At 45.6% G+C, this 16,261-nt stretch overlaps 1 protein-coding gene across 1 annotated transcript in view; it reads left to right on the forward strand.

The window, feature by feature from the left end:
- Positions 1 to 16,261, forward strand: part of CDH22 (cadherin 22) — a 2,717,439-nt gene that overhangs the window by 1,904,513 nt on the left and 796,665 nt on the right. The window contains exon 7 of the mRNA XM_069651359.1: positions 1,292 to 1,476. Coding sequence (XP_069507460.1) covers positions 1,292 to 1,476 — 185 coding nt within the window. The remainder of the gene's footprint in view (positions 1 to 1,291; positions 1,477 to 16,261) is intronic.

Here is a 16,261-nt window from a genome sequence, read left to right on the forward strand (position 1 = left end):
TTGCTTTGGGAGCTAGATGTTCCCAATAGGGACTCAAACTAGATGTAGCTTAGTAATCAGATGCTCAAACACATACCTATTTGTCTCAACAGTCAGGTGTTAAACCACCAAGCAATGAACTGCACTAGCCAGATGTCAAGACTGCCCAGCTGTCCCCCAACTGCAAGTTGTCACTTCACCACCAAAGGCCCTAACAAAGACAATTGCTGCAATACAACATTCAACAGACAGGCGGGTCTTAGATGTTAACCACCTTCTTTCAGTCTGGTAGCACAACTCCTTTTGGATGTCCATAAGTTAGTACTCCAACCCCCAAGACTAAGGGGCTCATTACGAGTTTGCCGGTAATTCCAGCGGGATACCGGCAAACTGCCCCTACCATTTCCACCACCTGATGGTATTATAAGCAACAGAAACGGCAGTAAATTCCCATCCATGGAGACCCATAGGACTCCATGGATGGTATTGCTGGAATTACCGGTAGTACCGGTGCTGGTGATTCTGCCATTTATTTGCCAGTGGGGCCTGATTTACCAGTAGATCAGGCCTGTCAGAAAGTTAGTGCCCCCACCGGCAAACTTGTTTGTCCCCACTCCATAGGAAATGCCAGTGCCGGAAATGCCAACAATGTAATCCGCATTTTTTCCAGGCCGGGGAACTTGTAATGAGCTGCTTCAATCTCCTACAATCAAAAAAGTTTCACGGAGGAAAGACATTCTTCAGCTCTCATGAGGGCCAAATGTCAATGTAAGGGTGGGTGTCATAGCAGTGGTAGGTGCCACAGCAATATTGAGCATCTCAGGATGGCTGAGTAGCGTGGCATGGGCAGTGTTACAGCAGCATTGCCACACACTGTTGAATGGACTCACTGCAGTGGTAGTTGTCACAGCAGGAATTGGATTGTCAGAATTGGCAGGAGTCAAAGGGGCATGAATCACAACATAAGCTGTTGCCACAACAAGGGTTAGTGTCACAGCAATGGTGGATATACAAGTAGGGGTCAGAACTCACAATAGGTGGTTACTGTGTCATCAATGGTAAGTATCTCAATTGAAGTAAGCACCACAACAAATGTAGATGTCATAGTATGTGTTGTGTTAACAGGGTGCATGTCACAGGAAGGGTGGCTGGGGGGTGACCCAGCTGAGAAGGATGTCTGCGTAATGATGGGTATGTCAGCAAGGATGGGAATGTTTCATGAGGAGCAGCTGTTACGGCACTCATGCACACAATGCAAAAAGTGTTTGCAGCTCTATCCGCGAATAACATGTTCCCCTCTCTTGAACCCCAGAGATGTACCAGTTCAGCACTGCAGAGTCTGCTCCAGTGGGCACGCAGATCGGCAGGGTGAAAGCGGAGGACTCAGACCTCGGAGAGAACACGGACATGATGTACCACATCAAGGAGGAGGGAGGCGACATGTTCAGAGTAAGAACGGATGGCAACAGCCAGGAGGCGGTCATCACTATCCAGAAGGTACATATTTGGGGAGAGAACAACTCACAATTGAAATGGTGCACCAACCTATGCATGTGCACATGAACCCACTTGCATTCAATGGTATGTTTACACACAATGTGGTCAAACTCCAAAGATAGACTCAATCGCACACATGCACACCCACATACACAAATATGCACACACCCATATGCTTGTCAGGGCTGGATCTCTTACCAGGGAGGGGGTGTCAGGGTTGGAACTATGCTGGTCTCAATGTGGTGGTCAGCTTAGTAAAGAAATGCTTGCCTTAGGAGGGTCACTGAGCATTCATTATCCAAATGACATGCCACTGCCTTCAACTGGTTCAGTGAGAAGGCTCTGAAAGAGACTAAAGTAGGCTTGGCCACACTTGGCCCACATCCGGTTTTCTCCTCCTCACTTCACATTGTGTATTAATCGGAATTCAGATCCTTCTGTGAGCACCGGCTACTGGACCAGGCTACATTGCCTCAGAACTGGGGATTAAGGGGGCTATACCATCTGTGAGCGAGCATTTTTGAAGGACAAGGTAAGAAAAGTAGAACTGCTTATGGTTATTGCAGGAATGAAATCACACAATGATTTCATTCCTGAGACTGCATCTTCGTGGAGCAAATAGGCTGTCCAAGCCTAAAATGTCTGTCTGTACTCCTTGCTGATTTGTTGCTATGGGGACCACATAGCATGCTCTGGATTGGCTGCAGAAGAGGATTTTTCTGTCAAACGGGAGCTGGCAGGCGAGAGCTGGCCACCAGTATGAAAGCCCACAACTAAGGCCAATGTCTGGACCCTTTCCTTCTTCTTTCATCTCCTCTGGAGTGCTGGCTGGCCTGCCCTCGCTCCCATCTGACTGCTACACCTTCAGGCTGAATTAGCAGTGGCAGTTGAGGGTTTTTTTAGGTCAGCCCTCATGGCCCCCTTGTGTTAATTATTCTGCCTTAATAACTATCCTCCCTCTCCCACAAAGTCTGGAAGAAAAAAGTTCAAGAAAGATCTCCTTTCCTCTAATCCTGGCTTACCTATCGAAGACACCTATGCAAAAGGGGGGTGAGGGGTTATGGGTGCAGTTCTATTTCTAAATAAAGAAGGAATTTCTCATTTAGGATCCAGCACTGCTGGTTTAAGATGTTGAAGGTGCAGGGGAGGAATTGAGGCTCTGGCACAAGGCCTCCACTATACTCAAGAGAAGGGAAGAGGATCCAAGATTGGAATCCTCCCGTCCCCTGCACACTATAAGCTACCACCTATAAGACGGTTAGTAATTCAATTTAGACAATGGTCCTTACATTTTCAATGATCCACGGTTCCAATAGCCAAATTCACGAATGATTCATACCGCCAAGGTTCTAAAACAAAGAAGGCAATTTAATCATGAAGAGTATGCAAGCACAATATGTCCATTAGTCCAATATAATCAGCTGACGCGTTTCATGGAGATTCCTCTTCTTCAAAAGCCTAATTGGACTGTGGAGAAAAATATCCCATGAGAAAAAGACACACTGAGTGTGTTGTAACCCATGTCTATACAGTCAAATCATTATATACAGGAAAAGAATATCAAGGTTAAGGACATCTAACAGACAATTCGTATATAATCAATGTATCATCAATCAATTGAGAACTTAATTTCATACAGAGGAACAAAAACCCAAGCAAAATGAGAGTATTGCTGGATTTACATATTATTAGACGCTTGTGGCCCAATTCGATTTGATTACCCATCAAAGACACCTATGCCAGTGCCACTTCTAGATAAATTACCCCTGACATCCTCTTTTCTGTCCAGACCTTTGGAATCCAAATCTGATCTCCACTCTCTCTCCTTCCTCTTCCTCACCAATTAATGGTGGCACTAGATGGGAATTTCTCTTGGGGGCTTCCCATCCTCGAGTTGCATCATTAAAGTCTATCACAATGGCACTATCATGGCTCAGGGTTCTCAACCCAATCTCCTCCTCTTTGACCGGTACATGCCATCTCTCATCAACTTCCTTCCCACTCCTTCCTCTCTCTCAGCACCTCCCTCACCACCTCTAATGGGTGTACCACCCCCCTGTGCCCCACATTGGACAACTTTCTAGGGTGGTAACTGGCTTCACTTAGCCACACCTAATGCTTGGTCAACTATCAACGATTCTGCCTTAGTCACTGCTTTTGACTCCCTTCTCCCTGATGGCTACAAGATCATCTCAAAGCCTCGTCCCAAACAGACTGGCGGTGGAGTACCCTTGATCTTCCCTGAGTGAGTCCCTTCTTCCCTCATACCCACTCAGTCCTACTCCTCCTTTGAAAGCCTGGTCTTCAAGCTTGGCATCTCTCCTACTTTCTCTCTGACCATTGCCACTATCTATAGGTCCACAGACCCTATCTCCTCTTTCCTTTCAGAATGGGTCAATTTCTCATCCTCTCTCCTGACTTCCACCTCTAAACTCCTCATTCTGGGTGAAATTAACATCCACCTTCATTCTTCAATCACGGCCTCCAATCTCTTCTGTGACCTCTGCAGGTCTCTCTCCCTCTCTATTCTCCCCTCTGGTCCTACCCACTTGGCTGGACAAACTTTTTATGCTTTCATCCATACTGATCTTTTGCTCTCTATCCCTATCTCCACCCCTCTCTCCTGCTCTGACCACTCCCTCCACTCCTCCCACCTGAGACCTCTCGGCCCTCTGACAGAACCTCTCCCAGCTCTGCCAGCCCCATTTGCAGACATCTTTCCAATGAAACAAATGTCAGTTGAGTTGCTGCATTCGTGTTCACCTTCATCTCCCCCATCCTCCCACTACTGACTCAACTATTGACTCTGCTCTCAACAATCTCCATCTCGCTATCACTAACTCTCACGATAATCTTGCCCCTGTCATGACGATCCTTCTGAAACCTGTCATCAAGCATAACATTTGGTACGATTCTGTTCTAGCAGCCCTGAAACGCAATTGCTGAGCTGCCGAACGGAAGCTGCAGACCTCAAGCTCATCCTCTGATGAACTGGCCTGTCGTCTTCTCCAAAGGCAATATTGTCCCTCCTTTCACTCCAAAAAGAGGGCTCATATCCAGGCCTGCATCTCTGGGGGTTCTAACAACACAGCTGAACTCTTTAAAATCTCCAAGGAACTAGCCAATCCAACTGCAGTCTCTACCTCACCTCTTCCCTCACAGCCCCTCTGCACTGCACTGGCCACCCACTTCACTGCTAAAACTCAGAACATCCTGAATACTCTCACTTCCTCCCCCCATCCTCCTCCCAACCCCTGCCACCCTCAGCCTCTCCCCTCCCACTCTTTCTTCCTTCTCTCCTATCACATCGGATGAGGTCACTTGAATTGTCCGCTCTATGAAGGACTCCTCAAAACAGGTCTCCCCCTGTTCTTCCAGAACTATTAAGGACAACATTGCCTTCCTTGCCCCTGAACTCACTGATTTCTGCAATCGTTCCCTTGCCACTGGGTCTTTTCCCTTTTTCCTCAAGCACTCCCTTGTGCACCCCCTCCTGAAAAAGCCTTCTGCCGACCCCTCCTGTCTGGATAACTACCTTCACATCTCTATCACTCCCTTCCTTGGGAAGCTTCTGGAGAGGTATGTCTTCACCCAACTGACCCAGCATACTGAGCTTGTTGGTTGCCTACACAACTGGTGACTACCCTACAGACACGAATACTCTAAATTGCATCTATTCCACAATCCAGTCCTGGATGGCTGAAAACTGGTTGTGCCTAAATAGCGAGAAAACAGAACTCCTGCTAATTGGATCCACAGCCACACTCAGTAAACTCGGTGCGCAGTACAGCACATTCACAATAGATAACATCCCCATTACCGTATCCGAAGCCTTCAAGACTCTAGGTGTATACCTGGAACCTAGAATGACCATGGACAGACAGGTTAATGCCATCGCTTCCTCAGCTGCCTACCACTCCAAACTAATCAATACAGTGAGCCATCCCTGTCACAAGACAACTGCATCACTATTGCAAGGGCCATTATCGGATCTAGGCTGAACTACTGTAACTTACTCTATGCCGGTACCTCCCAAAATAACTTGTCAAAACTCAGAATAATGCCTTGAGGGCCGCAACTGATACAGATCGCAGGGACCACTTCTCTGGGGTGAGAAGGCAGGTCCATTGGCTGCCCGTCAAAGAAAGGATCCTTTTCAAAACACTTGCCATTGCACACAAATGCATCCATGGACTGGCACCTACCTACTTAGCTCAGAGGATCACCAAAAAAACACCCTCTAGACCGTCCAGGTCTACATATGCCAATCGCCTCATTGTTCCTCATACACGAAGAGTTAGAGCCGGTGGCTCCAGTTTCTCAACCTTGGCCGCAACTCACTGGATTACCCTCCCTGTCCAACTCAGGATGATCGAATCACACACAACCTTCCGTAAAGCCTTGAAGACTAAGCTGTTTGTCTGACTTGCCTCCCCATATCGCCTCATTTGATGACTATCTCTGCTTACTGCAACTGACTTGTAACTTACTGTAATTGGTGTAACTGTATTATCCATTGTACTGAGCAGCTATCTTGTAACCCTTAAGCAAGCCTGAATACATATTCTTCTCAGCGCCTCTATGCCCTTGGGTTGCAGCGCGCTATACAAATACTAAAATAAAAATAAACAATCAATCTGGATTCTGAGCATCCAAAGGCACAGAAACTGCTCTCCTGAACACCCATGACAAATTGCCTGCATCTCTTTACTCCAAATCACCTGCTGTTCTTATCGTACTAGATCTCTCCTCTGCTTTTGACATGGTCAACCACTCCATGCTCATAAAGCATCTCTAAGACACACTGGCTGACCTCATTCCTCAGTGACCATCCATCCCAGGTTATCCTGGGTTCTTTCTCCTCACCCATTTCTATCTCCACCTGTGGCATTCCCCAGGACTCTATCATTTCCCCTGGGCTCTTTAACATCTATCTCTCCCATCTTGCTCACCTTATCTTCACTTTCTTCCAGGCACTTTAAGTGTTATGCAGATGACACCCGTCTCTTCCTCAGACTACCATCTGTATCTCTTCCAACTTCCTCTGTCATTCCTGATTGCCTGTCCTCCATCAATCTTGGTGCACCTCCAACAATTTTTATCTCAAGGCCAGCAAGACTGAGATTCCTCCTATTATGACTCCTGTTCACTTTTTTCTCCCTTCACTCTGGCCACCCTATGTGGCTAACCCCCCGCCCTTTGTTCTGAAAACAGTAACCTGGGAGTTAGATTTGACTCCACCCTCTCTTTCATTCCATACATCTTGGACCTTGCCAAGAAGGCCCATTTCCAACTCTACCTTCTCAGAGGCATCCGCTCTTTCCTCACCTTTCCCCAGAAGCTTAATGTCTTCAAAACTCTGGTACTCTACAGGCTGGACTATTGTAAGAGCCTTTTCCTAAATCTACCGTCTTCTTCTCTCCACCCCTCCTGCTAATCCAGACTAGGGCTGCAAGACTTATCCTTGGCATGAAGCCCAGGGACTATATCTCTCCAGCCCTAAAATCTCTCCACTGGCTCCCGGTCGCTGCAAGGATTAAATTTAAATCCCACTGCATCATCCATACGGCTTTCTGAGGCCAGGGACCACACTTTCTGCAATCTGCTCTTACCAAATACTGTCCTTCCAGATCCCTCTGTTCCTCCAGCTGCAACTCTCTGTGTGTCAAGTGCTTCTATAAGCAGAGAGTGGGTGGCTGTTCTCTCTGCTCAGCTGACTCCCTCTTCTGGAACGGGCTCCCCCTTTCTCTCTGTCTTGAGCCAGATCTCGTCAAGTTCCACAAGCACCTCAAAAATCTTACTCTTCTCCTCCTCCTTCCCTCTCTCCCTCCCTTGCTAATCCGCCACGGTCACTGTGATTGGTGGCCTAGGTGCTTATGTGTCCTTAAGGGTCCTAATCTTCAGTCCAATAGCCCGCAGCAACTGCCCCCCCGGCACTTGTCTTTGAGCACCAATTGGCCTGTGATGTCTTACAGGCCTCCACTTATTGTACTGGCTGGTGACACCTCTTCCGGCAAGTGGCCACTACCTGGCACTTACCTGTTGCTTTTGCAACTGGTTCTCTTGTGAAAACAAACAAATCGATATGAGGCTGGGAAGCCCAAAGGAAACACACCAACACAGGTTACAAAGAACATAGAAAGTGCTTTATTAAAAGCCACAACAGTTACCAAAAAGTCAATTGACAAACGGATAGCTATTCGGCTCTCAGAGTAACATAACAAACTTCAGCGAGAGTTCACTGCGTTAGTGAGAGAGACCGTACATTGGAATATTTGTGCTTTTATACTCTTTATCCAGCTCTGCCAACCCCCTCGCGGGTTAACCATTCTTAAGACCAGGCCTAGGGTTCCTTGCCAGGTCAATCCCATAATGTATGCATTTTGATCAGTTCCGCTGATACAGTTGTTCATTTACACATAGGTCAGGGATAGGACAAGGTCTCAGTTCGCGACCCCAACAAGTGGCCTGCAGGCATATTACTTATTCATGTGTGCGAAGGTCACAACGGCCAGAATCTCACTCGGAATGTCATTCGGCCTCCATTTTGATGTTCAGGGTGACTTCCACATTACAAGAGAACCTAAAATGGCGGCTAAATCCAAGATGGCGACTTACACAGTTTTCGTTAAGGTCAAGACCTTGCCGCGGAATCTATTTACACGATATTTTAGACAACTTGGCGTAGGCCAACACACATTCAAATACTGCGATAGGAGGCATAATATTATTTCAATTCCAGCAGACCCTCCCTTTGGCCTATGCCAAGTGCTAACATAATTTCTAATACTTTTGAAAATAACTCCATGTGCTGTCATCCATAGATCCCGAATCATTGTCTGTAATATCTATAGCCATTAGGTCGTTCATCAAAACCTCTTGTAACACAAATTCTTTAGATGCTGTAACTGGGGCATATCTTTTATGCCCTATTGTGCTCATTGCTTGGGCACAACATCCCCCTAGCATTCCACATATACTCGGAAGACATTGAAAACAGCAACAAAGGAATAGAAGGATACCCAAAATAACCAGAATAACAGAAAGCACCTTCCAACCCCAAGATCGTAAAGAATCCCAGAACCAAGTGCTAAGATTCCAATCTCCTACAGGGATATGTACTTCAGAACTAAGAGTATGCAAGTTCTGTATTGCTTTAAAAATTGTTGGCGCGGAATCTGGTACGAAAACACAGCAAGCAGACCCCACTAATTTGCATACTCCACCTCGTTCTGCCAAAATGACATCTAATGCCATCCGATTTTGGAGTGCTACCAATCTTATTGCTTTTTGCTCTAAGGTCATATTGTAGAGTATGTCCGTGGTCCGGTTGATCGTTCTCTCCAGTACCCTTGCTAATCCCCTAATGTTCTCAGAGTTTGTTATTCGTCCCCAAAAGGGCACAACTGATTTTGCTATATCTCCCAATACTTGCCCAGGGGTATCTCAGTTCTTGTCCCACCTTGGGCGAGCCTTAGAAACCTCCAATGTACTAGCTACTAATACCCTGGGTAATAATATTCCTAAATAACAGGTTCCCTGCCAATCCTTGGGCAACCAGGGAAATGCTAAACTACCACAAACAAAATAAACAGGCCCCCCTACATACAGAGGCCTGTTTTCTCAGGTCAAATTTACAATGTTCTTACAACCTTCAAAATCTCGCATTGGCCGAGTGCCATTTCTTTGTTCACAAAAGGGAACCGAGTCAGGGCTATGATTTATAGAATAAGATGGAGGTATGGCGTCCTATCGGAGCCATTTTAAAGGAAATTAGAGTTTGAAAAGGAAGAGATAGTTTATCAGACGGCCTAATAGAAGCGACATTAGGTTTACTTCTATTTGCAAAAAGCGGGCATCCCAGGGGAGTCAATTCACATTTCTCGAAATCATTCAGATTAGTTCCATCAAAGTTCCCTGAGATGCTATCATTCCATCGGCCAAAGAATAGTGCTCTAAGAGAGGCATAGCAAGCAGTCGTTAAAGGTAAGGGATGTATATACCATCCCAGTCCCTTGTTCCCATGTTGCGGTAAATGAGTACAAATCGAACAATTACTCTTATTAAAAATGGCATGAGTTGCATTCATTACTATCATTAGAGTGTTATTATGATACTTTTGTCTATGTTGGGAGTCTCTAGAGGACAGAGTGTGAAGGTGTACAGAGGGAGTCAAAACAGTTGGTACAATCTCGGTCGGTAGTAAAGGTTTCAGAGGATAGATTTCTTCAAAATACCAAAGTCCTACAGCAGCAGTTGCAGAAATAACAATTATCATTATCAAAACACAGCAGTACGTTTTCGGGGCCCAGGCACATTTTTCATTGTCCAAGTTGGTCACCCCCTTATTCACAAGTCCAGTGTGGGGAGCAGTAGCGGAGGTGGCAGGCATTGTAGTTCCTCAATCGACGACCCCAATGTTCGTTGCTGGCGACGCTACGGTCGCCCTAGCCAGCAGAATCCCTTTTGTTCAACAGAACTTTCTTATAAAAAAGGAAAACTTCCAATCTTTTCCTTTTTTCTAGATGCACGGAAAAACCTGTGCCGTAGTTCTATTTCCTTCTTCGAAGGTTGTACCTGGTGGTACTCAGAATTGTCTGATCCGGAAATAAAGTGTCGTCACTTCCTGAGGGAAGCGACGTATCGGAGGCGACGGAAGTCGCAGAGCTTGAAACAGTGTTTTCCGAACATGATTTTTCAAGAGAGTTCGGAGACGAAATGGACTGTTCCCCAAGCTCCTCGGGCTCAGAGAAATTCTCTGACGCACTCACAGCGCTGTTTGCTACTCCAGTATCAGAGACTGTAGCATCAGCGAGGGGTTCTGCTTCTTCTGTAACGTGTGACGTCGGGTGAGGAAGTTTCTTGACATGCGTCGCGTGGATCCAGTTCTTCATTCCAGCCACCCGCACTGCTGTCCTGGTGACCAGTAACACCTGGTAGGGTCCCCGCCAGCGAGGCACGAGACAGGAAGACCTCTCATAGGCCTTCACTAGGACCCAACTTCCAGGCTGTATATCGTGTCCTGGGCCCGTGAACCGTACAGGTAAAGCCGAGTGCACCTGGTGATAAATGAAATACAGGTTTTTAGTTAACTGGTTACAGTAGTCTACAAGCAATACATTTTCCACCTCTCTCAGGGATTTAGGTTTCGGGAGACCCCAAATGTTAGCAGGTCTCCCCATCACTACCTCAAATGGAGAAAGCCCGGTTTTAGTCTGAGGTGTGGTACGCATAGCTAATAATACAATAGGTAAGGCATCTGGCCATTTCAGTTTGGTATCAGCACATGTTTTTGCAAGCTTATTCTTTAAAATACCATTGTGTCTTTCCACCAACCCACACTTTGAGGATGTCTAGCTGAGTGAAATCGTTTTTCAATACATAAAGCCGTGCATATCTGCAAAATTACTGCTGCAATAAAGTGGGGACCATTATCCGACCAAATTACCCTCGGGAGCCCAAATTGAGGAAAAAATTCTTTTACCATAATCTTTGCAGTGGTCATGGCGGTAGCATCTTTAACGGGGAAAGCCTCGACCCATTTACTGAAGGCACAAATAATTACAAGAACATATTTCAGATTATTACATCGTTCCATCTCAATAAAATCAAAGTGAATGACCTCGAAGGGAACAGAAGGGGGCCCAAAGCTTCCCCTTTGAGTTACTGTCCCCTTACCCACATTGTGCTGTAAGCAGATCATACAATTCTGGACATGCCTCTTCGCAGTCTCCAGAATCTTGTCATTCACCCAAACTTGTTCTAACATTTTCGTGATCTGCTGATCACACCATGCGTAGGACCGTGTGCCATCGTAACCATTGCCAATATATATGAATCAGGGAGCAACCATTTTCCTTCAGATGTATCCACCCAACACCCTTCATCATCCAATTTCCCCTTTCCTTCAGCCCACCTTTTAGATTCTTCTATTGTGGCATCAGTTTGAATATCTCGCACAGACCCAATACCTTCATCCATTATGTAAGCATCTCTTATTTCCCTCAAGGCATACATGTCCGTGCTAAGGTCTGTGGCCGTTTGTCTGGCTATCAGGTCCGCAAAAGCGTTCCCTTTGCCCACATCATCTATGACCTTACGATGTGCTGCACATTTCATGATCGCTAACTGTTTAGGGAGTGAGAGTGCCGAGAGTAATTGCACTATAAAGGGGCCATGCTGGATCTTGGTCCCATGTGAGGTCAGGGACCCTCATTCCGACCAGAGCCTGCCAAAGTTGTGAGCCACCCCAAATGCGTACTGACTATCAGTATATATATATTTACTATACGCCCTTGGGAGAGTTCACAAGCTTGGGTCAATGCTATAATCTCTGCGGCCTGCGCAGAGTTATGCGAAATTCTCTTAGTTTCAACAACTTTGCTCAATGTAGTAACTGCATAAGCAGCTGTAGATGTACCATCCGAAAGTTTGAAGCAGGAGCCATCGCAAAACAGCTCCCCTTCTGCATTATCCAAAGGAGTATCTATGAGATCTATCCTGCCCTTCGTTTCTTGTTCAGTGGTATACAGGCAGTCTTGTAATTCTTCGTCACTGCAAACAGTGTTTTGCGGGAAAGGTAAGAGTTCGGCCGGATTAAGAACACAACACCTCTTAATTTGGATGTGAGGGGCAAACAGAATTAGTTCATACCTTGTTAACCGCGCAGAGGTGAGGTGTTGCGTTTGGGTTTTGTTCAATAGAATATCAACAGAGTGAGGTACCATCAAAATCAAATCGTGGCCTAGGACCATTCCCTCACTCTGTTTTACAGACGCGGCAGCAGCAGCGACAGCGCGCAAACATCTTTGCAAAGCGCATGTGACAGGATCAAGGGCGGAGGAGTAGTAGCCGCACAGCCTATTCTTCCCTCTGTGTTCCTGTGTTAACACAGCCAAAGCACATCCATCACATTCATGCACAAACAACACAAAGGCCTTGTCATAATTTGGAGTACCCAGAACCGGTGCAGAGCATAACGCGGTGTTGAGAAGCTCAAATGATCGTTGATGTTCCGATTTCCATGGCAGTGGCAGAGAAATGCCCTTCTTCGTCAAAGCCAACATCGGTTTTATCACTAGCGAAAAGTTCGGGATCCACAACCTACAGTAAGAAGCCATACCTATTAAGGCTCTGACCTCCTTCTGTGTATTTGGAACAGACATGCCAGAAATGTGTTTTATTCTTTCAGGTGTCAATCTTCTCCCCTCCTTTGACAGGAGGTAGCCTAAATAGGCGACCTCCTGACAACAATATTGAAATTTTTTAAGCAAAGCTTTATGACCATTTTTAGCTAAATGAACAAGCAACAGTACAATGCCTTCTTTACAAGCACTCTCAGAGTCTGCAGCCAAAAGCAAATCATCAACATATTGAAGCAGCGTACAAGTAGGTGGCAATTCAAGGGTGTTGAGCTGCTCTTTCAAAGCTCTACTATAAATGCTAGGACTTTCAGTATACCCTTGAGGTGCCCTGGTAAATGTAAATGAGCGTCCCCCCAAGGTGAACGCAAACAGATATCTACTTTCCTCATGTATAGGAATGCTAAAGAAAGCGTTTTTTAAATCCACAATGCTGAAGTGCGTAGCCGTAGCAGGGATCATTGTCAATATCGTCGTCACATCGGGCACAATTGGAAATTGTGGGGTGACCACTCTGTTAGTAGCACAAAGATCAATTATGAACCGGTATGGAATTGCATTGTCGCCTTTCTTATATACAGGCAATATCGGACTATTACACAAACTACCTGTAATCTCCTCGATCACCCCACGATGCAAAAAAATCGTAGACAATGCATTTCAAAGCACGTTCGCCCTCAACTGATATTTTATACTGCGGAATGCGTGGTAGTTTCACTCCATGTTTCAGAACTATTTTAACAGGCTCAATCTGTAATACCCCGACATCATTGTCGTCTACCGCCCATAAACATTCCGGGACAATGCTAAACTCAGGAGGTAAAGGTCAAATCAAGAACTGAGAATTAGGAAGTTGCTGTGGTGAAACCGTCAGCCGTACTCCATCAGAAGAACAATGAATTACTGCGTTCAATTTCTTTAACAAATTCAACCCCAGCAAATTCTCTCCACAGTTTGAAGTGAGAAGAAAAGGGCAATGGTCCGTAAAAGGGACCCAAAGAAACAGACCCCGGTGCAGAAACCGGACAGACAGTTGGTATACCAGAAAACCCTACGGAAACATTTGTTTGCCCTGACAGTGGAATGTTTGGAACCCGAGAATGATCAATGGAGCACTTCTGCGTTCCAGTGTCTATCAAAAACTGGTGTTTCCTATTCCCTACTAATAGTTCAACGTACAGGCCTTTCTGATTAACGGGAATAGGTGAAGGTTCCAAACCCTGCTTCGGGCAATCCTAATGAAATAGAGTATCGTTAGAAGGAAGCTCTTCAGAAAGGTAGGCAGCAGAAGGGTGATCAAATATGTTCCTCGAGTCCACACTCGAGGACTGATTTTCCCGTGAAAAAGGTTGCTGAGGATCTTGTAAAAACTGGCCTCTATCAGGGCCCCCTGCTCCAGGGCGGCCCCTAGGTCGTCTACCCATACCCCCAAACGCACTGTTTGACCTTTGGTGAAGGACAGGGCACTGTGCTCGCCAATGACCTTCCTGGCGGCAATAAGCACATTTATTAATATTCACAGGACCCAAAGGACATTTCCTTTTGGGACATACTGACCTCTAGTCTGTGTCGTGCCTCCTCTGGGGTTTCTAACAATTTGCTGTAATAATACTTTGGTTTTCAAATCTCCTTTCCTCTTTTCAATTTTTTCCTTCTCATTATTAACACGGTTCTCATAAAACTGAGCCATGTGCAAAACCTCGGATTGAGATTTTGCCTGCCAAGCGCTCTCAGAGGACATAATCTGTGACTGGATGTCAGGCAGCAATCCACGTACAAATTTGTCCACAAACAACCTTTTCCCAGACTCCGTACCCAAATCCTGTCCACTGAAGTCAGAAAATACCTGCTCGAATCTATTAAAAAATTCGGTGGCGCCTTCAGTTTTTCCTTGGACAAAGACCGTAAGCTTGTCCCAAATAATTCTTTTCTCTGGAATTATAGTTTTTAATTTTGCGACAATTCTATCAGGCAAAGTAAGTATTACCTGTGGTGGTTTCTCACCAGCTGGTCTTTCCCCATCAATCCTAATCATATTAGCCCATGTATCTCCCAACCCTGGCACATCGTCTACTGTCCGAACCTGTTTCCATACATCTACGGGTAGGAGTACAGGAAATAGCAAGTCAATATCACTCAAGGTGAACACAGAAGACTGCAAGACGGACTCTATTTCTTTGTAAAACCCCGTCGGGGTTTTCCTGATATCGGGAACTGATTGTCTAATTGTGTTCACTTCCTGTCGTGAAAACGGGACGTGAACGAATTGCGATACATAATGTGCAGGGATATCCACAGCGGGGGCACCAGTCCCAGCGTTGGCGGGGATCTCAACTTTTCAGACAAAGGTCGGAGGGACCTCTCTCATAGGCAACTGAGATATAGGTACCTCCGGCCGCTTACTAAGCAACAGAGCCAGGTCGAGCGCTAAGGCAGCTGAAGAAGTATCGGGCGAAAAAGCCCTTTTACAAATCCCCAATAATTCTATGGGGCAACTAACCTTCTTTCTTACACATTCTTCTTGCAGGACCTTTCTTTGCATTTCTACTGTATACTGACTATACGTGTCATATACTTCATCTGGCGGAATCGATGAATCCGAGATCCAACGAACCGCATCTTTAGTACAAATTCGTATTTCCTCAGGTGCCGATCTACGGCACGGAAGGAACCGTTTCTGTACATATATTCTATCGTCTTCGTCGTCCTCATCTCGTGACTTTTCAAAGTCTTTCCTAAACTCAAACAATTTTTCCACATGCTCATATACTTTCTCCTCTGTGTCCCTCGAAAGTGCCAAAGCATTCAGATCTCTCACTCCTTGTGGAAGATCCGAATTTTGTAATCTACCCCACATCACACATAAATGAGTCCCCAAACCTTCCATAAAAACATTTTTCTCCGGAAAACTATTCAAATTAGATAATGTGGAAAAAACAGCTTGATCACCTTTCTCCAAACAATGCTTAGCCCATGCAAACAATTCCTGTTTCTTATCTGCAGAAACAGTATTACGAGTAACGGTCTTCGATCCTGCACCTGGATCAACTTCAGTCAATACGGGGCCACTCGGGAGCGGAGGTGTAGGTAAATTTAATAAAGGTGCAACTATCGGTGCAGAAGGAAGGGGCGGTGCGATAGGTGGAGGAACAACAACTAGAGGACTAGGAACAATAGGTTGTACAGGGGGAACAGGAATAACAGCAGGAACAACAGCAGGAATGGGCAGAGCGCCCAAAATAGGAACATACGGAGGTGGGGCAGAGGCATCGTTTAACAATTTCTCAATAAATTCCTCGGAAACATGGAAATCTTTAGAGGGGTAAATTTTCTGGATTCCAAGTGAAAAAGCTCTATCCATATTTTTAACTGATTCTGAACGTTTTTCTTTATCATATAACAACGCCTTTCGGCGTTTGTTTTATGACGGCGTACATGTTTGTCCCTACTTTTAAGCTGCTGTAGCGCTTCTTTTTTCCAATTCTGTAAAACATCAAAGGCTGCAGGTCTAGCCTTCTTTTTCAACAAGATTGATTCTAGGTATTCAATACGGGGGATCTCAAAACTACCGTTGATTGGCCACTGAAATTCAGAGGCATGTCTGGTCTGTCTGTGCCAAATATCATTAAATACTATACTACCAA

The sequence above is a fragment of the Ambystoma mexicanum genome, chromosome 3p (assembly GCF_040938575.1).
Source record: "Ambystoma mexicanum isolate Mex_15411 chromosome 3p, UKY_AmexF1_1, whole genome shotgun sequence".
NCBI lineage: Eukaryota > Metazoa > Chordata > Amphibia > Caudata > Ambystomatidae > Ambystoma > Ambystoma mexicanum.